Below are 25,631 nucleotides of genomic sequence, written 5' to 3'. Positions count from 1 at the left end.
GGAGGTATAACTTCTAGCTGTACAAGTCCAGAGCTAAACTCACAAAAAATTTCTGATCTGCATCACCACACACCTCCTCCCCCCAAACATTTATTTTTAGATGAGAAAAAGTAATGTAAATGTGAATCCAAGGATGGAATTCCTTAGGGAAAATAATCTAATCCTGCCTCCAGATTCAGACAATCCCATGCCTCTTCCTGCTTCACTGCTTTGATTTAAAAGAGATCCTTTTCCACATAGAAGGAAGGAGGAAAGATGAGCTGCCCAGGAATATGCATGGCTACCAGGCTTCCTCCCCCACACTTTTGGCTTTTAACCTTCTCCTAACATTCTGGGTTGCTTCCTTGAGATCTCTGAACCTCATAATGCTAAGGGGAAGTCAAAGGGAAGATTATCATCACCTATCATATTTCTCAGTCCACTTCCAAATTATGAATCTAGAATAATCACTTGAGCAAGAGTTATCTTTGAAAGAAAAAAGCAAAAAAAAAATCAGAAAATTGCAAATGACTGACTAGATTAAATGATCTCTGCATGAATTTCAAGGGAACAGGTTTTTCAGAAATGATCCACCCCTTGTCATGAAGTTTTGGGCATTTCATCCTAACCAGGTCATCTGTTTCCAGACTGGGGCCCAAAGTAACTTCCAGTCCCTTCCTAGAATAGAGGGTGCTTCCTTAGGTCCTCAAGACCCTGATCCCAGTCTGTGTTTCCATGCCTAACCAAGGAAATATAATTATTTTCAATTTCTTTAGTTTGAAGACCTTTGAACTCTCAACTAAATGAAGTTCAGTGACATCTTCTGACCCAGAAGTGGTTTCACTAGGCAGTGTTCCAGTTGAGACTGGCCTGGGAATTAACACTGTGACCCCTTGCAGTGAGGTTTACCCTAGGCTAAACACCTTGATGGGAGGCCAGAAGCTGTTTCAATCAGGATAGGGCTTGCTCTTTGTAGGCGTCTGTGGGGCAAGTACCCTACCTATTCCTACTGTTCCTCTCACCCCAAGGAGACACCTGTGCCCCAGGCAAGCACCATGGTATAGTACAAGGACCAGAAATGTTTGGTTACTAAACCCACAGCTGGTGGGAGTTGGATTCCTAGGATAGCTCCACTCTTGCCCTAGTGAACTGGATTCCTCTAATGGCTCCAGACCATTAGCTTCTGTGAACTTCTAGAATTCTTTGTACCAGGAAAGCCTGGAGGTCCTGTACCAACTATATGAAGAGGTTCACTGGGGAAAGCTCTTCAATCTCCCTTCCTCAGAAGTTACCTTTCTCCAGTTCCTTGGGAAGCATCAAGATGCCATATAAATGACTTTGTCGAGATTGGGATCTTTCTCAAAAGTGCTGTCAGGCCATACAAACCAGCTTCTCAGGGTATGGGGTGGAGGAGCCCATCTCCATAGCAACAAGGTGGTAGTGTTTTTTATTTATGAAGAATCATAGCCGCCCCTGGTGTTTTTTACGAGTGTAAAACAGAGAAATCAACAAGGTAGAACAAGGCTCCTTCTACAAAGAGCTGGCATTCCAATGGAGGTCCTATCCCAAGAAACTGGGTGTGTGTTTGTGGTGTATCAGGGTTCAAAGAAGCCAAAGATAGGCAATCCAGTATGATCTGAAGGAGGAAACAGACAATACCAGAAGTGTCCTCAGGATATGGGAGGTGGAGATTTGCGAGGTTTTGGAAATCCAAATATGGGCACTCCCACAGAGTTTTTTAATGCACATACCAGTTCCATAAGGAATGTAGATGACTGGGAAATGGGGTAATATTTCTGATGGCTGTCCCCTGGTTACCTCACCCCCCACTTCTGGAGACAGTGATCCAGGGACTGTCATAGGAAATAAAAGGTAGATGGGCTCTGAAGCTCTGAAGCTCTTCCAGTCCCACCAGTTATTTCCCAATGTCTTTTTGGTGCCATGACTTTGTTGTAGATTATGGATATGTACATTGGCACCTGAAGAAGTCTACATCTTTTACTTAAAAAAAAAAACAATAAATAAACAAAAAAAAATCCTTTCTTACCTGAAGCTTGGCTCTTTCACATTTTTCTCAGACTTTAAAAAACAATTCTGTGCTATTTAGAAATTTTTTTACTAATTATTAGAGCTATTCAGTAGTGGAATGAGCTGCCTAATGAATCAGTACATTTTCCTTCCTTTGAGGTCTTCCAACTGAGGCTAAGATGGCAATTTGTCAATCATACTCAAGTAAAGATTCTTTTCCAGGGATGAGTTGGAACAGATGGTTGTTGGAGTCCTCTCTCCTCTAATTAGTGATTCCTCATTAGGGCAACAATTCTACTTTACCAGTGATGTTTCCCAAGCAAAGAGACACAGTGCCAATATCACTCATGCTTTAATGGAGTAGCCATGCTATAATGACACAATTTCCATCTTCATGCAATATAACAGGAATGTTTGTGTGGTTTGTGGGTGGAAAGGACCCTGAGACCTGGCCTACTCCCACCTACCCCTGCTTCATCATCATGGTTATTCTAGGAACAGAAAAGAACTATAAAATATAATTTGAAGAAGTTGAGAAATGATACTTAGAAGAGTGGAAGAGACTCGAGAAGAGCTATTTGAGTGGCTTGTTGTTTAGTTTCTCCCAGATATAAAACAAGAAAGGTGGATGACCAAAGAAATATGGCATTATGACTTTCCCACTTACAGATGCTGAGTTGATGGCCTGCAAGGTAAACTCAGAAGTATTTGGGGGAGTATCACTTGTATGCTCTATGGCACCTGAGGAACTGAGCCAGAGTCCTTCCAGAACCCAAAGTACTTTTAGGTAATAAGTTATGTCGGTATTTACCAGGAGCTATGATATTATCAGTGTGGTCATTCCCTCTCCTGATGCAGACCATAAATCCTGCCATACCTCAGATAATCTTCATAAGCTGCTGTGACCAAAACAATTTCTCTCTCAGTGATCACAAGTGATAAGAATTTATACACTCTGGAAGGACCTTGGGAACTGCAGGAGAATAGAACCAATTGCATATTTAGCTCCTCTTCAGTAGATTGAGTTATAGTTTGACTCCCTTTTCTAGTTTCAATTCAGACATATTCTTGCAATACTATTCTCCCACTCCCTATTTCCCCATTTCTTTCTCTGGGAACTGTAATGATCATTGATTATGAAAAGGGCATGTCAGACAAAAGGTCAAAAATCTCTAGGGAATAAAAAAGAGGAGAAGAGAAAGGAGAAAAACAGAACCAGATTTCAAACTATACCACAAAGTAGTAGCCATCAACACAATTTGGCAAATTCTTTGTCATATGGATTGGCCTTCTGGGAGGGAAAAAGCAAAAGGATGTGGAAAACTCCTGGGGATCTAAATATATATATATATATATATATATATATAGCCATTTATCTTTTAAATGATTTTATAATGGTTAAAAATAAAAATATTGATCAATGATAGATAAAGTACGCAATACACAAAAACAAATGGACCTTATAGACTAGCTCTTAATAAACCCTAGGTCCACAACTACTATAGTAAAGACTCACTCTTACACAAAATCTACTTAGGGAAAAGTGGAAATCAGTCTGGCAGAAATTAGGTTTGGACCAACACCTTGTACCATGTTGTAAAATTAGTTATAAACAAATATATGACTTAGATATGAAAAATTACATTAGAAGCAAATTAGAGAAACAAAGAAGAAATCTCTTTTCAGATATATGTTCATGACCAAATAAGTGATAAAGAAGATCAGAGAGGATAAAATAGGCAATGTTGACTACATAAAATGTTTTTAAGTTTTTGCACAAATGAAATGAATGCAGCAAAAATTATAAGGGAAATAGATAACAGAGAGGAAAAGTTTTTTCAATAAGTTTCTCTGATAAAGGACTCACTTTCAAGGAATCGAATGAAATTTAAAAGAAGGGCCATTCCCCAGTCAATAAATGGTCAAAATATATTAATAGGCAGTTCTCAAAATAAGAAATCAAAACTACCAATAGCCATATAAAAGTTCTCCAAATGATTAATAATTAGAGAAATATAAATTAAAGCAACACTAAAGTTTTATCTCAAACATCTATGAGATTGACAAAGTTGACAAAAACTGAAAATGAAAAATGCTGGAGATGCTGCAGGAAACTGACACATTAATTCACTATTAGTGGAGCTATGAATTAGTATAGCCATTATTGAAAGCAATTAGGAAATATGCTCAGTAAGTCACTAAACTGAGTATATCCTTTGACTCAATAATATTTCAACTGGGCTTAGACCTCGTAGAGATCAAAGAAAGAAGAAAAGAGCCCATATGTAAAAAAATATATGTTTATAGCAGCCCTTTTGGGACTATCAAAGAACTAAAAACTGAAGGAGTACTTATATATTGGGAAATAGCTTTATAAATTATCACATATGAATGCAATAAAAATACTATTGTGCTATAAAAATGACAAAAAGGATGGTTTTCAAAAAATCTGGGAAGATTTATATAACATGACAGAAAAAAGTAAGCAAAACTAAGAAAATATGTTTTACAATAACATCATAAACACAAACAACTTTGAAAAAAATTATAGACTGATCAATGCAATAAATAGCCATGATTCCAAAGGTCTAATATGGAGTTGTGTTACCCACCTACTGACAAAGATGTGATACATGTAAAATCCAGTGGAACTGAGCGTCAAATATGGGGGAGGGATGGGAAGGAGGGGAGGGAAAGAGCACAAATCACATAACCATGGCAAAATTAAAAAAATAAAGATGTGATAGATTCAAGATGCAGAAAGAAACCTACATTTTTAATGTGGATAATTTGGGAGTTTATTTTGCCTGACAATGTATATTTGGCACAAAAGTTTTCTTTTTTTTAATTGGGGAAATAGAAAAGAGCCTGTTTATTGAAAAATAAAATTGATTTTTAAAGAGTATGTCATTTGATTCCTCTCTATGGCTTTGTATGTCATTTCTTCAATTTCTTAGGCTAAAACATTCTTCCCTGGCCACTACTCTTTTGTATGCTTTGTTTTCACCTTAAAAGTTATATGAGGACAAAGATAAGTCTCTCTTCTGTATTTGTATGCCCAATGCTTAGCATAGTAGTTAATGCATAGTAAAGGTTGAATAAATTGATTTCATTCATTCATATTTCCTTTTCCTGTGGCTTTAAGGCAATCATCCTTAGTGTCTTCTCCACAATCAGAATGACCTCATAGCAAGGTGTTCTTCCTCCATCTCCTGAGTTCTGTAACTTCCTTTCCTGAGATCATCTTCAACATCTTTGAGGTTCCTTCCTCTTCTTCCTGCCCCTGTGAACAGCGACTCACTCATTGGAAGTGGCTGGTAACGGTGCCTGTAGGTAACTAAGCCAAGCCGAACCAAAAACATCACACTTGTCACAATCATCAGGACAACTAAAAGAGAGACATAAGAATGAAATCAGGGGCAGAAAGGAGAGACCTTGCTGTCGAGATTTGTAGAAAAGAAAGTGATGATCCCTGATAGCCAGAAAAAATAGCAGCGACAAAGGCTAAGGGTGCACCCTCGTGTTTCTGAAACCTTCCACGGAAAAGAATTGGAAGTAAAGGTCAGAAATGAGCTGAATAAAGCTGGTATCAACCTGAGGTATCAGATAGTCCCCCATTTTGTTTTTATTTTGTTTTGTTTACAGAATTTGAGGACCTAACGTGAACCAAAAGCCTCACTTTGATTCAAAATAGTCAGATCTGATTCCGAAGTCAGTTTTTTCTCCTATCCCACATATGTCCTTTTTGCATTGAAAGTCAAAGTAAATAAGAGCTTTCCTCTCGTTGAAGTGGTTCATGGGAACGTGATAGAGTACAGCAGATATTGGGATGGCTAAAAAAGACTCATTTACCTGCAAAGACGTTGTTTCCACTAGGAGCAGTTGTATTATAGTGCTGAGCAATATTGCCAGACAATGCAACCATGACCACCGGGTACACAGTGAGGATGTAACGGACATGCTTATCCAGGAGGAAGTTTTCTAGGTAAAACCTAAAGGAGAGAAGCAATGACAGTACTTAAGAAATAAATACCTTTCTAGTTCTCCAAATTGACTTTCTGGAGCTTTTTGACCATCCCATAAAGAAAATCGATTAATCAATAAATATTTATTAAGCCCCTATGATATTCCAGACAATCCTAGGGATGCAAAAGAGACAGACAGACAGACAGACAGACATACAGACAGACAAAAGGAATTCCCTACCCTCAAGGAAATTATAATCTAATGGAAGAGACAAGAAGCAAAAACATATATAAAAAAGAAAATATATGCAGGATAAATAGGAAATAAATAACAGGGAGAAGGCACTGAAATTAAGAGAGAATGGGCAAGGTGTCTTGTAGAAGGCAGGATTTTAGTTGAGGCTTAAAGGAAAACAGGGAAGGTAGTATTCAAAGTGCAGAAGAGAGTATTTCAGTCCCTTGGGCCGAGAGAATGCCCAGAAGCCAAGAGCCAGAATGACTTGTTTGTAGAACAACCAGGAGGCCAGTTTCAATGGATCCAAGAGTATATTTTAGAGGCTGAGGTGAAAGAAGTCTGGAAAAATAGGAGAGGTCTGAGTTATGAAGGGCTTTCAATGCCAAACATCAGTGTTATCAAGTAAAAAAAAATTAGAAGGCTCTTTTTAAAAAAACCTTTTTGTTTTTCACCTGTTCATAGAACAATCCACTATTCAACAGAAAGACCTGAATTCTGAATGGGAAGTATAGAATTGGCATCTTTCCACAGTAACTGGTAATGGTTACTACCTTGGGGGTTTTCTTTAGGGTGACTATGATTAAGGATTCTAGGGGGCAGCTGGGTGGCTCGGTGGATTGAGAGCCAGGCCTAGAGATGGGAGGTCCTAGGTTCAAATCTGGCCTCAGACACTTCCCAGCTGTGTGACCCTGGGCAAGTCACTTGACCCCCATTGCCTAGCCCTTACCACTCTTCTGCCTTGGAGCTAATACACAGTATTGACTCCAAGACAGAAGGTAAGGGTTTAAAAAAAAAGAATTCTAGGATCAGATCTTATAGAGCAGAATTCCTTAACTGAGGGTTGATGAAATGATAGATATCTAGATAGATAGATAGATAGATAGATAGATAGATAGATAGATAGATAGATAGATATTTCAACATTGTTGATTTCCTTTTTATGTATTTTGTGTTATGCATTTAAAAAACATTATTCTGAGAAAAGATCTAGAGGCTTCCCCAGACTGCCAAAGGGGCCTGAGACATAAAAGATTAAGAACTACAATTCTAGGGGAAGAATGGTATTTTCTGAGCAGTATGACCTCTTAGAAAAAGAAGATTCTATGGCATCACACTTTTCAACTTCCCCATCCTGGAGCTCACCTTCATAGCTGGAAAAGCAGTAATGGGGATTTATGGCTTGAGAAAGCAAGGAACTTGAAATTTGCTATAACAGTGAGAGATCCAAACAGGGAAGGTACAACGGGAAGGAAGATGCTTATTCAACTTAACATGAATGATTGTCTTATGGGGAGTTTAAGGACTATTTGGATACTTTGTATGTTTTTTATCTCTACTTATTAGTTCTTATGAGTCCTTTGCATCTTCTGCATTTTCTGTGAATTGAAATAAAGACTTCCTTACATGACATGAATTTATTTACTTGAATGTTTGCACAGAAGCTTAAGACCCTATCTATGATCAACATTTGAGGAAACATAGATAAGAGCTATTCCCAAGCTATATTTTGAGATTTTCAGGTAGGTGGCAGCATAATGAGCTGGAGAGAGAAAATTATCCCAGTTGGACCTGATCCACCAGGACCTAGACCAGTGATGGTGAACCTATGGCACAGGTACCAAAGATGAAATGCAGAGAGCTCTCTGTGGACACATGCACTATGCTCCTTCCCCCCCCCCCCCAGTTTATTACTAGAAAGGCAGAGGGACTCAGACAGAGCTGCTCCCCTCCCCCTCTCCACCACACCTGACAACATTTTTTCACATCTCCCACCCTTCTGCTCAGCAGCCCAATGGGAGCGCACAGAGGATAAGGAGGCAGAGCTGGAGGGGAGCAGAGTGCTGGGGCCACTCCCCTCCCCTCCCTACATTTGCTGAGGACATTCCTCATTTCACCCACCCAACAGCCCAATGAGAAATAGCTTTCTCCCTCCCCCCGTGTGGGTTAAGGGGTGGGAGCATGCATGTGGCACTTGGTCTGGGAGGACAGGGGGCATGGCATGACCAGGCTTTGGGGTCTTTATCTCAGATTTATCTCAGAATTCAGATAAAATATAGTGACTAATATTGGTCCGAAGGACTAATAATAAAACTTCTTTCCTCTCAGTTGAAGGAGTAAGATAATATTCATTGAATCACCTGTTTTTCCCTTAGCTAATAAGGGAGGAGAGAGATTATGAAAAGTGACTAAAATTAAGAATTTTACATGACACCTCAAAAAACAAAATCCATCAACAAAACATTTTTTTTAAAAGAGCAGAAAAAGAAAAACCTGGAATTTCTACCTTCTACTTCAGTCTTCTCCCCTTTCTTCCCATTGGCATTCCTGATTGATTTAACCCAGTTAGGCAGAGGCTGGACTTTTTTATATTTGAGAATGAAAAACCTACTTTGAACAAAAATGGAGCTGAATGGAGGGTACAAGTTAATTATAGTCATATTGTAGAACTAGATAGATCTATTTCTGATTCTACTTGATTTCATTTATATCTAGACAAGGAATTTTGAAATGAAATTTCCTTCTAAGGAAAGGGATAAGACCCTATCCCACTCTAAATTCTGGTGTCCCATATAAATGAAATATGGGTCACCTTCTTACTGGAGGAGATGGAGGGAGAGAACATGAAATAAGAAAGAATAATCTGAAATTCATACTATGACTGAAATCCTCATGAAGGAAGATAACAAATAAAAGAGCCTGAGACATAGTAGGCACTTGATAAATGCCTGCCAATTGCTTGATTGATAGAGCGAGAAGACTTTATTTTTGGTAGGGACATCTAGGAAGAACCTCAAATTTCAGCAACTTTGAAACAGAGGAGCAACAAAATGACTGGTTGGAAGAGTCCAGTAAAGAAGATTTGGGTTTTTCTTTTTCAGTACTAAGTCTGAACAATGGGACCAATATCATTCATAGAAATCCTAAATTTATAGCTGGAAGAGACCTAAAAGACAACTAGTTCAACAGAGGCACAAAAGAACAAATTTAGAGGAGGGTCCTGGCTCTTTTTCATGGAGATAATCTTAAAACTTAAGGTTTTATTCCTAAAACACCTCAAGGTATTACTAGCAACCTGTTAGAAATTCATCCAACCTCTTCTTGAACCTATTTATACAACTTCAGTCCATGATCATTGTTTTACTATCCCAGAGCCATATCCGTTTCTTTGTTTGATGTCCACTATATAAGTTCACCTTTAATTATCCTAAATTTTCCAATTTCAAGCTTCATAAAAATCAGTCTGGTAGAGGGAAGTGACTAGGGGGAAGGATGCCTGGGTTCTAGGTTTCCTGAGGACCTGTCATTAAGTAACTGTGTGACCTTGAGCAAATCCCTAGTCACTGGGCTTCAACTTCCTCATCTGTAAAATGAGAGGGGTGGACGAAAAGAGCTTTAAAATTTCCACAAAGAAACTGATAGGAAAAAAAAAGAAAAGCATGTGTGACATAAATATATATGTTTTAAATTTTCCAAAAATGAATTAGCCTTCTGAGATTTAAGCAGAGAGATCTATATAAGAAATAATCCCAGTACTTTGCAATTTGAGTGTCTTTCTCGAAATGAGATATTTACAAAATACTTAGCTCAGTCTCTATAAGATAGTAAGCACTTAATAAATATTGATTCCCTCCATTCCTTCCCTTCTAGTTCTAGAATTTGGTGGAGTTTTTTGGTCTAGAATTAGATTTGGTCTAGAATCTGGAATTTGGTAAACAAGTCAGTATTAACTCTAGCTAGATCTCTAGATCTTTCATGGTTCCACAGGATTCATTCATATTCCTTCTTGATCTTCAGATCTTCAGAATATGTAGTATAAGTTTTAGTCTATAATACCTGATATATAAATATATATATTTTAATTATGAAGACTTAAAATTCTGCCTATAAGAAGCTGACTTCTAAGGATGAACTCTCTCTGAATGAACTCTGCTGCTGATTAGCTAAAAAGATCACAAAAATATTGTGATTGGTTTAGAAAATAACTATAAATCTAGTGAAATGTCTATTGAATTTATACCCCCTTTTTAAAGTTCAATCCAAACATAATTTAAATCCAGGAAACTTTTCCCTGATTCCTTCCCAATATTAACAACCTTTCCCAGCTTGCACTTCACAGAGCACTCATTTTTGATGCTCTCTTATATATTTTCACAATAAACCTGATATAATAGTAAGAATTTAGGGATTTGCAAATCCTAAGACCATACAATTTTAGAGATGGAAGGCATCTCGATAAACATTTATAGCTTAACCCATACCTGGAAAAATATCTCCTCTACAACATGCTGCCTGCCATACATGGCAAGTAGCCATCCAGCTTCCTGAAGCAGCCCCTCCTGCTTATGGATAAATTCTGATTGTTAGAAAATTTTCCCTTAACAACAGACCTAAAACTTACTAAGGGATCTGGAGCCCTGGATTCAAATCTTGGCTCGGATGCTTGCTAGCTCTTTAGTTATATGAATTCCCTTCTGGGAGCTTCTGTTTTCTCATCTGTATAATAGGAAGAGTAATTCTTATATTATCTATCTCAGAGAGTTGCAATGAAAATACTTTGTAATCCTTAAAATGCCATACAAATGCAAGACATTATTAATATTTTAGTGCATTATCTGATATTGTGATTGTGTTTATGTTGTCCCTCTGCTGGAATGTTAATTCCAGGAGAATGCAGAATGTAGATATTCAGTGTCAGAACTGAGTTCAAATCCAGATTTATAAATTTCCTCACTGTGTGACCTTGGACAAGTCACTTAACCCTGCTTGCCTCAGTTTCCTCATCTATAAAATGATCTGGATAAGAAAATAGCAAGCAACTCTACTATCTTTGCCAAGAAAACTCAAAATGGAGTCACAAAGAGTCAGAAAAGACTGAATGACTGAACAATAAAATCAGTGTTCTACAAGCAGTAGCCCTTTAATAATGTTTGCATTGAGTTGTATTGAATTGGGTCAAGATGAGTTGACTTGAATTGACTGATGTTGAATGGAAATCCAGTGCCTTACCTGGTCTATGAGGGATGAATTACTCACCAAAGTACCAGTAGAAGAAGAAGAATAGACAGAGCCACAGTAGTGGAAGTTTGGTTGGCCACCCCTACAGTATATATCAATACAACTGCAAAGTTCAATAGTATTGCCACTGTGGTCCATGTAGCATAAAGCGAAATTCCATTCTGCACCTAGAACGATAATGCGATTTTTAAAAACCCAGGCCTAATAGAGAACAATTCAAGATGTAAAATAAATAACTTTGATTATATTAAATTAAAGAGGTTTTATAAACCAATGTAATCAAGATTAGAAGGGAAACAACAAACTGCGAAAAAAATTTATATCAAATTACTCTGATAAAGGTCTAATTTCTCAAATATATAAAAAATTAAACTCAAATTTACAAGAATACAAGTCATTCTCTAATCAATAAAGGGCCAAAGGATATGAATAGGCAGATGAAGAAGTCAAAGCTATCAATAATCATATGAAAAAATGTTCAAAGTCCCTCCTGATTAAATGACACATGTAAAACCCAGAGGAATAACACATCGGCTACAGGAGGGGGTTTGAGGGAGGGCAGGGAAAGAACATGAATATTGTAACCATGGAAAAGTATTCTAAATTAATTAATTAAATAAAAATCCCCCCAAAATCCCTCCTGATTAGAGAAGTGAAAATTAAAACAACTCTGAGGTACCACCAATATGATGATAAAGGAAAATAATGAATGTTGGAGGGGATGTGGCAAAATTGGGGCACTAATGTGTGGCTGGTGGAGTTGTGAACTGATTTGACCATTCTGGAGGGAAATTTGGAATTATGCCCAAATGGCTATAAAAGAATGCACACATTTTGACCCAGTGATACCACTATTAGGTCTGTATCCCAAGGAGATAAGAAATGGGAAAGGACCTCTTGTTAAAAATATTTATAGCTATGCTTTTTTGTGGTGGCAAAGAACTGGAAACTTAAGAGATGTCCCTCAATTGGGAAATGGCTAAATAAATTGTGGTATATGCTGGTGCTATATGGAATGATGAATAGGATGATTTCAGAAATTGCTGCAAAGACTTTTATGAACTGATGCAGAGTGAAATAAGCAGAACCAGAAGAACAGTATATGCCGTAACTGGAATATTGTGGGACAATCAAATGTGATAGACTTTTCTACTAACAGCAATACCATGATCCAGGACAATTCTGGGGGACTTAGAGAATGCTATCCACCTCCAGAGAAAGAACTATTGGAGTAAAAATGCAGATGAAAACATATGATCACTGTCACTGTTTATTTGGGTATATGTTTGGGGGTTTTGGTTTTATAATATTAATCACTTACAAAAATGAATAATATGGAAATGTTTTACACAATAATATAGGTACAGCCCAGTTTGAATTGCTTAACAATTCCAGGAATAGGGAGGGAAGAAAAGAAGGAGACAACATGAATCATATAACTTTGGAAAATTTATGTGTAAATTTCTTATTAAAATAAAAGAAAGCTAAAACTTAAAAAAATGCCCAGGCACAAACCCTCCAGCCTGAGAGATTTTTGACAAAAGTTATTAGTATGAGTGGTTGATGTCATTATTTGCCAGACTTGTGATTTCACTGTTGTAAAGAACTCCAGGTGAGGAAACTTCCTCCACCACTGGAGATTGCTACCTATGACTTAAGAGTCAGAGTTGTCTGTAGGACCTTGAAAATTGAAAGTGATTTGGCCAGCATCACACAACCAATATGTGTCAGAACCCAAGTGTCCTTGCTTCTCTATTAACTACCACACTACATCTGCCTAATACCTCAAGTATTTTAAAAAAGGATTTAGAAAAATATTTTTTAATTCAAAGATTTTTTAAAAAATTATTTTTAAAGCTCACATGTATTTGTACCTTAGACTAAACAACTTATTTTTTTATTTTAAAATATCTTTTTTAATATCTTTTGTTTTAACATAGCCTAAATTTCTCCCTATAAGCTCCCTCCTCTACCATCCCAAAGATCTATGCCATAAACTATATCCTCATTTTATAGTCAAGGAAATTAGGAGTGAGAGAGGAAAAATGACTTGCCAGATCATGTAGTTAGTCATTCATTGAAATTCACTTTTCCATCTCCAAGTTCAGGGTTTTTTCTCCTTTATCCAGGCTCGCTCCCTTAGAATGTATCAGATCTTGGGCATGTGAAAAAGATGGCTTATAAGAAGAAGGAGGCTTCCAACCTCTTTCCCAAAGAGCACAATGGAATCATTAAAACAGTCCATGTTGCATCAGATGATAATTTGGAAAAGGGTGGAGAACTTTGGGGGCCCTGAAGCATTGGTTTTGTGTGTTGGGCATTGTTCAGGGCTGGCAAAGGACAGTTTGAGACGTTCTGTGGATAATAAATGCCTTTAATTTAATTGAATTGCACCTGCTGCCATTTCAATAAACAAAACTGCCATTTCAGTAAGCACCTTGAGGGCAGGAGCTATTTCATTTCTATTTCAGTTTTCCCAGTAGGCACTTTATAAAGGTTTATTGATTAATCAATTGAGTGATAATATCAAGAGCACAGTTTATATGTTCAATTCAATCTAATTCAATTGATATTTAAATCCCTACTAAGCCTGGCTATGCCAAGCCTACTATGTTTCAGGCAGTTTTCATCTCTTTCATAAGAGATGGTTTGTTATAACCATGGAATTTGCAACACTCTTTCCTTTTCCAATGCCCATATTCCATATTCCAATAATTCCCATTCTTTCTCCTTCAAATGACCCTCTTGTGACTTTAACCTTTACCCTCATCTCCCAACTTCTGGCCAATCCTTGCTTTTGGAGAAGTCCTCTGGAATATAAGTGGCATCTCTATTAATAGTCACTGACACCATAGACCTAGAGTTTAGAGCCTGGGATTGTTCATAGCATGGCCTGGTCTTGGGTTTCTGAGCCCAGGATGGAATACTCTAGCATTTGTGTGGTTTTGGGTGGGCATGATAAAAACTCTATGGGTTGGAAACAAGAGAAAGGGAATCAATCCTTTCTCTAGCTTATCATTAAAGTCCTATTGATGCCTAATGGTGTAGAGAGAGCCAAGACAGAGAAAGGCAACATGGGCAATTCTCTATTTCCATATATAACCCTCACAACCACCCTGAGATATGGGTGCTATTGAAAGATCCATTTTATAGAAGAGAAAACAGGCTGAAAAGCTAAATGACTTACCCAGGATACCAGAGCTAAGAACGGTCTGAGGTATGACTTGAAATCAGGTCTTCTGGACTGTCCTCAACTCTAGTTGCCTCCATGGAGGGTGGAGGGAATGGTATTTCCTCTCTACTGTCTCCTCTCCCCAAGTCTCCTTTCTTGCCTTAGAATCTCCTGCCAGCTTACAATGCTGCCAGGCAGTACAGCCAACCCTGCCAGGGTCCTGTTGCTATGGTGCCCAGGGGGGAGAGCCACTTCCATGGAGGCAGAGGCCAAAGTGCCCTCTCTCTCAACAGAAGCACACGCATGGGCAGGCTGCCCCCTGTGCAGAGCATCTCTGCTCCCTGTGTCTCTCCTCTGCCCAACCCAGATAAAAACATTCCCAGGCTTGACCCTGTTCTCCAGGTTGGCCTACCAGAATGCAGAAGAGCCATAGGTCCATCCTGTGGTGACTCTGGAGCCAAGTTCTATGGGAATAGAGACCTCGACAAGCCAAGAAGAGAATCATATAATTGGAACCTGTGAGCATTGTGAGGACAAGCAGGGCAGGGCTGAGACATCTGAGGAGGAGAAAGAGGTCGTGAGATGCACTGTACCTGCCCAATGCCCTAGCCACTTGTTCCATAGATTAATCACCTGGCGCTCTTCAGATCAACCCAAAAGGTCTATGCTGCCATTCCAAGAGCCAACCAGAACCCATTGCTCTGGCAATTCAGTTTCTAGGGTTGAGATGTGTGTGTGTGTGTGTGCATATGTACTCATGCCCTTAATGATCATAGAATAACAGAATGTTGGAGCTGGAAGAATCTTAGAGATCAGCCTTTCGGACACCCTGGAAGTGAGGTGAGATATTTTCCCTGAGGATTCAAATCCAGATTTGGATTCCAAAACCAGCACTCTGATTCTCATGCAAAGCTCAAAGGAAGCTGGAGTCTGGAGTCTTGTTTATAGAAACGTCTTCTTCTGATGATACCAGACAATGAAAAATTTGTCATCTCTGGGGTAAGGTTTCCCACCAACCCCTTGGCACAAATACTGCAGATGAGGAAGGAAAATCTCCCTTTACAAGTCAGCAAAAAAATCAGTGCAAGGGAGAGCAAGCTGTCAAGGAAGTCTATTGGGTTGGTGGGGCAGAAAAATCACAGATGTTTTTGATGATGCAGATGAGTACAATCAAAAAATATAATGGAGGTTTAGGAGGTAGGTTGGGGTTTTTTAAGAGTCAATAAACTTTTTTTTTTAACTCTTACCTTTCACCTCAGTATCAATACTGTGTATTGGTTCCAAGGCAGAAGAGAGGCAGGGGCTAGGCAATAGGGATTAAGTGACTTGCCCCAATGCTAAGAAGTGTCTGATGCCATAAAAAAAAAAAAACCTTTACTAAGCCCCTACTATGTGCTAAGAATTGTGCTAAATACTGGGCATGAAAATACAAAAGGAAAGATAGACCCTGCCCTTGAGGAGCTTACAGTCTAATGGTGGAAAAGACAACATGCAAAAGGAAGCTGAAAATACAGAGAAGAGGAGAAATTATGCAGAAAGGGGGCAGTATGGGGATGTTCCGGGAAGTCCAAATGTGGGAAATAAGGAGATGCCTGGGCGGGGCTATCTCCTTAAATGGCATTACCATATTTAAGGTCATAAACTTATCTGAAAGGATCCTTTAGGATCATTTAATTTAGCCCCCTCATTTTGAAGATGAGGAAACTGAGGCCTGAAGAGGTAAAATGATTTATCCATGGTCATGCAAATCGTTACTAGCAAAGTCAGGTTTCAAACCCAGATCCTCAAATTCCAAAAAGAATTCTCTTTTACCAAGCCGGCTCCTTGAGATTTAGTTCTTTTGACTAATTTCTAAATTCTGGTTTGAGTAAAAGTAGTTTAACTATTAGGCACATACTCTCAGGATGAGAGGCCTGGGGGCTCAATACTGGGAAAACCAGTTTATCCTGCCTTCTGTTAACCTGCACTTTGGCACTTCTGCAGTCATAATAATGATCCTAATGATGCCCCAGAGGAATTGCAAGATCCTTCTGAATCATCAACAATTAAGTTGTTTTCAATATAATTTTAGGGTGAAGTATATCTTATAATATTCTCATTCTTTGAAAATTAGTAATCATAGATTGTTGGTGTGAAAGGAGACCGGAGACCATGGAAGATTGTCTTGTCTAACTTCTTCTTTTAACAGATAAGCCCCAGAAAGATGAAGTAAATTACCCAAGGCCATAAAGCTATTTAGTAAAAAAAAAAAATGGCCTGGAATCCAGGTGTCCAAACTGTTGGACCATGCCCTTAGAAAGGCAAGCTTATGTAGTGGGAAGAGCTCTGGACTGATAATCAAAAGGGCTACAATGAAATCCCACCTCCACTACTTGCTACTTGTATGACCTTGGACAAAGTTATTTATCCTCTCTTTTCCTCAGTTTCCTCATCTGTAAAATTAAAGGGTTGGACTAAATGACCTTTAAGATCCCTTCCAGCTCTAAACCTATTAATCTATGGTATGGGTGTACATATCTAAAATGTCATCTTCTATAAGACACTCCTAATTCCACTGCCTTCTCTTTGAGATTATCTCCAATTTGTCCTGTAGATAGTTTGTATTAATTGTTTTCATGTTTTCTCATTAGACTGTGAGCTCATTAAAAGAAGGGACTATCTTTTGCTTTTTAATTTTTGTATCCCCAGCACTTAGCACAATGCCTAGCACATAGTTGGCAATTAATAAATGCTAATTGATTGACTAAAGACTGATTGACATACACACATATCTTTGATTAGTCCCTGCGATTTCATCAGGATAAGGGAGGTATGTAAACTCCCTCCAATGCTGTAAATTACTAATTTGACTTAGAAAATTGTTTAGGACAAGGAGAAGTTGAGATATGCCATGGAATCATAGCTAGTGGGACCTAGGTTTTCCTGATTATCTGAGATCTGCTCTCTATCTATGATGTAATATTATGTGTATATTTGTGTGTATATATGCATATAGACACAAAATGATCATGATAGAAAGGTATGGGCAATCATGAAGAAAAGGCAATAAATTAATAAATCATTGATGATAATTAACATTTAAAGAGAGTCTACTGTATGTCAGGCACTTCTCTCTCTGCCTTACAAATATCTCATTTGATCGTCACAAAAACCCTACAAATTGATACTATTATTATCTCCATTTTTCACTTGAGGAAATTGAGGCAGTCCTAGAGGTTAAGTGACTTGCCAAAAGTCACACAGGGAGTAAATCTCTGAGGCTGGATTTGAACCGAAAACTTTCTGATGCCAGACCCAGTGCTCTATCTACTATACAATCTAGTTGCCTAAATCAACAAGCATTCATTAAGCAATTAAGCATTGACATTATTTTCCAGACACAGTATCAGACATTGAAAATACAAAGAAAAAAAACCAGTTCCTGTTCTCAAGGAGCTTCCTTTACTGGTATAAACACTTGTACAAATATTAACACAGAGCTATATACAAAGTAAATACATAGGAAGAGATGGGGGAAGGAAAGAGACTAGCTGCTGAGAGAATCAGGAAATGCCTCATGCAAGAGGTAACTCGAGTTGAGCTTTGCAGGAAGCTAAACTAATTCTAAGATGCATAATGGATTATTAGCTGCATTATTGAGGAAAGTTGTTATTATTGTTGAGTCATTTCAGTCATGTCTGACTTTTTAATAATCCCATTTGGGGTTTTCTTAACAAAGATACTAGAGTGGTTTGCCATTTTCTTCTCCAATCCATTTTACAGATAAGGAAACTGAGGCAAATAGTTAAGTGACTTGACCAGGGTCACACAGCTAGTAAGTGTCTGAGACCAGATTTGAACTGAGGAAGATGAGTCTTCCTGACATTAGGTCTGATGTTGTAACCACTACACCACCTAGTTGCCCTTTGGAGAAAGTTTCCATATCATTTAGACACACCTATACATAGAAGCACCTATGAGCATAAAGATTTATGTATTGGGGGAATGATTTTTGCATGCGCATATATATGCATATATGCTGGTAAATATATATGTATACACACATACATATATATTCATATACGTGTGTGTGTGAGACTGGGTATGAAATTTCAATGGAGTAGGGAGTTCCTAGTGGGGACATTCCTCTCTACCCATAAAGTTCAGCAAATTCTCTGCAACTTTCCAACTCAGAGTTGATTGGGGGCACTAAGAGGTTAAGTGGCCTACCTTGGGACACATATCAGGAGGTTTCAGAAGTGAAACTTACACCTTCATCTCCCTAACTCTGAAGCCCAGGGACTATTCACCAGGCCACACTGATAAAAATATAGAATGTTCCTGTGTGTGTATAGATATATACATGCATATGTGTATGTGCATACATATACATATATGTATAAGCTTTTAAACATTTAAATAAACAGGTGATATATCTGCCAGAACTCTTATTTCCTGACTATACCAGACAAGACTTTACAATACAGTTTGAAAGATGGCATTTGTGACAACAAAATGAACTGGGACCAGGAATCTTTTGAAAGAAGTAATTGGGAGCCGATAGTTTATTTGATTATTTGTTTGTTTAGTTTCTTCCATTAAATCTAACCTCCTTAAGAGGAAGACTCATGCTTCTCCCTTATCATGTAATCCAAGAACATGGACTTGTGGCCAGGTTTTCTATAGAAACTGTCCTAGAATATATGACCCCAATTCCCCCCTGTTGCTAACCTGAAACATTCTATCTCCTAGCAACAACAACCTAGCCTGTATTCTAATACCTCTATCCACCTGACTTGATAGGCCATCTTGTTCACTGCTGCCAAGGGGTGACTGATGCCTACAGGATAAATACTGCTGTCTTAAAGACTAAGAAAAAAAGAGCATTCAATCCCACATCAAACCAGAGGTGATCAGATCCACAGCTGGAGAAGTAGCCAAATCTTATATCTTGTACAGGAGCTATAGATGGACAATGGTATAGACCCAAGTTGGAATTGAAAGAGGAGATGGGGCAGGATCATATCACATTTGGAAGATCATGCTTTCAGTCAGCCTAAGAGGTTTGCAGCTGCCAAAATCTATCTCTTTAACACCAGTATTTCTCTAGTGAGGCTACAAAGTTGTGAATCATGCAGTACCATCTCTGAGCCATCTCAAGAATCAAACTTCAGGTATTCCTGGGAAAGAATTCTTAACCAGAGGTCTCTGAACTTGGGAAAGAAAGAGAGAGAGATATTTTTATATTTATATATTGTATTGTGTATGTCTGTATATGTAGTGTATTTGTGTGTATATATGTCACATAGGTATACATACATAAGCATATATACATATTTCAATATAATTGAGTACTACTTCAATGCAATTGGAGAGACATTTTAATGTTTATATAATATATAGTATATGTGTGGATATAGTATATATTACATAGATAATAATTTATATTGTATATATGCATTTTATATGTGACTATTTTAACTATTTCAATATAATTGAATATATAACTCTTTTAATTGGAGAATAACAACTTTGCATATGGTAAAAGTGCAACAGTCTACAGTTTCTGGAAGTCTGGGCTGATGATCAGAGATTTTAGAAACCAGACTGTAGAGACACAGAGAGAGACAGAGAAAGAGAGAGAAAGGGAGAGAATTTTATGAACATAATTCTAAGTAGTCTCTAGTCTTCCCCAGACTGCCCAAGGGGTCTGTAACACAAATTAAGGTTAAAAACCACTGCCCTAGGATAATGGAAAGATGTTTGGTGGATGTATATAAACCACAGCATACCATCAACAATGACCTATGGATGAGAAGAGACACAAAAGGCATCATGGAATATATGTATGACCAACAAAGAGAGTGGTCATGCTTACAGTCTCCATCAATCCCAGCTGAGTGAGTAGCTATATGTAATTGCTTCCTCCAGACTGAGGAGCTGGATGTTCTATATAGGAAATAAATAAGTAGGTGAAAAGGCACCATGGAAGACTTGGCTCAACACCAGCCAGGTGACCAATCACAAAAACATGCACTGGGATTAATTAAGAGTTTTACCATTCCCTCAAGGTTATGGCAGGAGGGGAAAAAAAGGATTACAGAAAAAAAGAAATTAGAGAAAAATTCAGAAATTTACAAAATAAAAATAAAAAAGAATCTCCTCCACAGAGTTGGCTCCCAAGGCCAAGTCCTTTGAAAGGTCAAGAGTAGCACTAATAGATTGGGATTCCATCTTACAACTTTAGATTTAAACCAAATCACTAAATCACATAGGGCTGAATTTGGAATCATAGGATTTAGATTCAAATCGAACTCTTTCTGCTTACTACCTGTGTCACTTTCTGCAAATCCCTAAACTTCTCTGATGTTGCACCCTTGTCTATATGATGAAGTTAGACTAGATGGCCTTGATGGCCCCTTTGAGCTCTAAGTTTTTGATCTCATATTGTAATAATGCACATCAGTACATCAGCTGGGAAAAAGATTGCATATGGGGGGATCTTATGTCAGTCCAGCTACCAAAGGAAGTGGCAGTAATTCATTGCCACACATATTAAGATGAAAAACATGGTGAAAGCAAGAGGGTCATTTCAGTCCATCCCATATGATTTCTATAGAAGACCAAATATTCAGTCACACAAGTTACCAAAAGATAGATAGAATATAAAAGCCTACTTTGTTTATTGTTTGTTGATTACAAGTAAATATTGAGTTGATAGAGAAAAATGAAACTTTTGGATGCTTCTCCAAAAGATTAATACAGATTTTGGCTCTGCTACCTGTGTGACCTTGAACAAATCATTTAACCTCTCTAGAATTCAATTTCTTCATCTGCCAAATGAAAGAACCAGAGGGCAGCTAGGTTGCTCAGTGGATAGAGAGCCACGTCTGGAGATAGGGTTCAAATTTGACCTCAGATACTTCTGGGCTATGTGACCCTGAGCAAGCCAGTTAATCCCAATTGTCTAGTCTTTACCATTCTTTTGCCTTGGAACTGATACTTAGTATTGACTCTAGGACAGAAAGAAGATAAGGGTTGTTTTTATTTTTGTTTTTGTTTTTCAATTAAAAAAAAAAAAGAATTGAACTAGATAAGCTCTCAGGCCTACCAATTCTATGTCATTAAATTTATCACATTCTACAGTCTGGTTTCTAAAATCTCTGATCATCAGCCCAGACTTCCAGAAACTGTAGACTGTTGCACTTTTACCATATGCAAAGTTGTTATTCAACCACCCAAAAGATGTAATAAATGTCTGGGTGTGGTGGCCCACGCCTGTGATACCTAATGCCCTGGAAACAAGACTGGTGGAGTCTTTAAGCCTAGGAGTTCTGAGCAGCTGTGGGTCAGCTGATTGGGATTCCAAATTAAGTCTGACAATAATGTAGTGAGCCCTTTGGAACTCTTCTGGGCTCCCAGGCTGCCTCAGGAGGGATGAACTGACCCAGGTAGGGAAAAGAACAGGATAAAGATTCCATGTTGATCAGAATGGCACTGGGCCTCTGAGGAGCTCCTGCACTTCCAGCCTGGCCAAGATAGAGAAACTCCATTTAAAAAATTAAAAAACAAACAAACAAACAGATTTTTAAAGAAATAGATGCTTTGACTCTAGAGTTGTTTTTTTTTTAATTAGATAATAGGAACAAGCTTTGCATTGGTCTATATCTATAAGAACAATCAGAAGTATGCTGGGCCCTGCTTCTTCTAATGACTGTGGAGAACTAATTTTTAAATGTTCCATGTAAGCTTTTTATGCCCAGAAATTGGCAGATGCTACAAATCAGGGTTTGATTTATTGTTTGTTTGTTTTTTCACTGTTTAGACCAGAGTTTTCAAATACAGATATCTAAGGGGGCCACTAAACCATACATAAGAATCTCTCCAGCCACAGGGATCTTTAGCAAACTACATATTATTATCTATGCTTTATCCTACCTTAAATATTTTGTTAAATACATCACTTAATATATTTTATATTATTATGTATTAAATATATATCACATTAAAAGTTTGTTAAATATTTCCCAGGCCATTTTAATCTGATTCAGGCTCGAGAGTGTTGTTGGCTGAACATGGCCTTCTGGCCTTGTGTTTGAAGCTTCTGGTTTGGACTTAAAATGATGGAGAAGTTGTTATAACACATGGTAAACTTAAAATGTGTCATGCTGACAATTTTTCTTTTCCTGGAGAGTCAATTGTTAAACATTCATCACACACCACTGAACACAGTTCTCCTTTACTCATGTGCTGAATTTCTTCTAGCATGTTGATCTTGGAATAGTAGGATTTGAGTTTCAATGTTGATTCCTCCACTTACTTGTATGACTTTGGGCAAGTGACAATTTCCTCCTCCATCTCATTTTCCTCACCTGTACCATGAAGAGATTGAAATAGATAGACCTCTAAGATCCCGCCCAGCTAGAACAAAGGAATACACCATGTGCTACACTTGAACCCAGATAGATTAAGAACAAAAAAAAAAGGACTAAATCAGATTCTTCTTTAACTTTCCTGGGAACTATATCAGAAGGAGAGAAAGGTTGTGATTTTTATCCCTAAAGTGCCAATGAGATCACAGATCCATCTCAAAGTGGTGCAATGGCCATAGAATTGAATTTCGTATCAGTACCTGGATTCATAAATAAGTTCTGCCACTTACTATTTTTGTGATCTTGAAACTTTTCAGGACCTTGGGTTCCTCATCCATATATATATATATATATATATATATATATATATATATATATAGAGAGAGAGAGAGAGAGAGAGAGAGAGAGAGAGAGAGAGAGAGAGAGAGAGAGAAGGGAGACAAGATGGACTAGACCAATGTTATCAAACTCAAACAGAAATAGATCCCTGCAGGCATATATTGACTTAGAAAGCCACAAATTAACATTATCTGGGTTGTATGGTGTTTATTTATTTTTTTAAACATTTCCCAATTACATTTTAATCTGATTCAGGATGTACAACCTGCAGGAGAGAGTTTGATGCCTTCAGACTAGGTGACTGCTAAGATCCTTTCCAACGCTAAATCTATAATCAAATTAATTGAATGTAGAAACATGGAGCTCTATGATTATGACAGATTTATTTCTATGACTCCAGGTACCCTCCTGGAAACAGTTTCTCATATCACTGCTACTTACTCATTGTCCCACAGAAAGAGCCATCCGACATTCAAGATATTATTCAGGATCCATACCAAGTAAAATGGAGTTGGCAGGACATCTGGTTTCACGTAGAACCATCCAAGTTCATTCCTGGCCCCCCCCCCAAAAAAAGGTGTCCATTCAGCAAGGCTTATAGTTAATTCTCATTGGATCCAGTGAACCCACCCACCCTTAGCACATTGCAGGTTCAGTGACTTCTACACATTCCATTTTGACTTAATAAAATCTGCTGTGCTCTGGCGGGAAGCCATGTATAGTACACACAAACATGTTTTGCCTCTGTGCAACACGTCCCAAGATTTATGTTTCTGATGAAACCACCCTGAAGGACCCCACCTCCGATGGAAACACCCTGACTTTCACAATTCATCCCCAGATTCCCTATTGGACTTAGTAATAAAGATGAAACTCGCCCAAACAACCTGTCCCTTCAGTGGTGGCTTAATTATTTCATGTAAAACACGTGTGAAAAGATTCAAGTGGGTGGAGTGACCACTTCCTCAAAAAGTGGCTCTCAAACATTTTGTGTTTTCTATTCAGTAGCACAAGGAATGGCACTCTACTAGGGGAGAGTCTGGGGACTTGGACATGTGATGAGACGCTTTAGTTCCCTACAACTTTTGTTACACCTATAGCACAGGCTTCCCTTTAAGATCCACTGATAAATGAGACATAAAACTATCACTTAGTTAAACCCAATGGCTCCTGTCGGATGAGCTGTCTTTAAAAACTAGATGCCCACCACAAAGATTAGTTAACTTGCCATGGCACCAGGCCACCAGGAATGAGATTTAGGGACTAGGGGGAGAAGAGACAGAAGAGAGGCCTCTGCTGTCCTTTCATTCATAATGAGCAATACAAAAAATAAAAGATAAGTTATCTGGAAATTGTGAGAGTTCAGTGATTAATACTCTTAAATAACTCCTAAATTGTTCTTCCTGGCCCCATTATTAGGCCATGTAGACATTAGTTTCTCTATTTTGAGAACCACTGATTTGGGGAACGTTGACAATATAACCATAATACTAGCACCAGCAACCAAAGAGGTCCTGGCAAAGTAACTTGTCTGCTCCAGATCATCTTGGTATCCCATAGGGGAAGAGGGTCCTCTCTGGCTTTGGTGGCTAAATAACGATCTTTTGCTAATACAATACCTTCTGCAGATTCCAGATAGGGCATATCCGAGCCATGCTAACTGCCACAAATAGATGACATTCCAAATTAAAAAGGTCCAGCCAGCTGGGGTCAAGTCGGTGTTGTACTTGTTGGAGATGTTTCCAACAGTTCTCTGGAATATACCTGACATTACAATAGCCAAATATTATAGCTGTTATACAAAAGACCCAACATTTCCTTCTTCCCCCTCTAGTTGTGGGGTTTTATATCTTAATTATGTATGAAATAAATAATAAATAAAGCATAATATCAATTCCTGACCCTTACTAAAGCACAGTTATGAGACATTTGGCCTCTGACCTAATAGATAGTCTCTAAGCAGCTAGATGTGATTATATAACACTAATTCAGATAAGCAAGTCCAGCTTTAACCAAGCCATGCCCAGGAAAAAACAGAACTACATGCTAAATAATAATTAGAACTAGACAAACCAGCCCTGCTGGTCCCCCAGGCTTGAGTGCAAAGTAACTTGAGAGTCAACAAATGGAGTTTGTAGGACTGGAGGCTTAGATCTCTCAATCATGTTGAGAACCACAAGAGAAGATACACACAAGAATCACAAGAAGAAATTCTACTAGTTCTATTATTCCCCAACATTTACCTATGTGTGATATTCTGATCACTCTTCCCCCTTGTACGGATAGGAAATCATTAAGAAAGGAAGTTGGTAGCCAAGGATTTTTTTTCAAGTAATTGAATGAAAGAGCCAGAATATAAGTGAATTCAGTTGCCTAGAGTGGGAAGAGACTTTGGAAATCATTTAATCCAAAGTTTCCCCAGCCCACCTATGCCATTGTACATCATCCCTAACCATAGCCACATATTCTCTATTTGGATATTTCCAGTACTTCATGAGGCTTCCTATTCATTTTCTTGATGGCTAAATCTTCTTGTTTTCTTATTG

General features: G+C 38.1%; 1 protein-coding gene and 1 long non-coding RNA gene across 2 annotated transcripts in view; one reads left to right on the top strand and one right to left on the bottom strand.

Moving 5' to 3' along the window:
- Nucleotides 1-4,293: 4,293 nt before the first annotated feature.
- LOC103102780 (uncharacterized) overlaps nt 4,294-25,631 on the bottom strand; it is a 37,386-nt gene continuing 16,048 nt past the window's right edge. The window contains exons 3-8 of the mRNA XM_056813926.1: nt 24,705-24,849; nt 23,527-23,640; nt 14,808-14,952; nt 11,242-11,390; nt 5,860-5,999; nt 4,294-5,395 (exon numbers count right to left, since the gene is read on the bottom strand). Of these exons, the coding sequence (XP_056669904.1) occupies nt 5,181-5,395; nt 5,860-5,999; nt 11,242-11,390; nt 14,808-14,952; nt 23,527-23,640; nt 24,705-24,849 (908 nt within the window). The 3' untranslated portion in view covers nt 4,294-5,180. The remainder of the gene's footprint in view (nt 5,396-5,859; nt 6,000-11,241; nt 11,391-14,807; nt 14,953-23,526; nt 23,641-24,704; nt 24,850-25,631) is intronic.
- Nucleotides 19,148-23,971, top strand: LOC130456566 (uncharacterized). The gene is made up of 2 exons (XR_008915625.1): nt 19,148-19,548; nt 23,541-23,971. It is a non-coding gene; the product is annotated as an uncharacterized LOC130456566 (long non-coding RNA).

Source organism: Monodelphis domestica, chromosome 1 (assembly GCF_027887165.1).
Source record: "Monodelphis domestica isolate mMonDom1 chromosome 1, mMonDom1.pri, whole genome shotgun sequence".
Classification (NCBI taxonomy): Eukaryota; Metazoa; Chordata; class Mammalia; order Didelphimorphia; family Didelphidae; genus Monodelphis; species Monodelphis domestica.
Note: the sequence above shows the minus strand (reverse complement) of the source record. Positions and strands in the feature narration are given on the sequence as shown.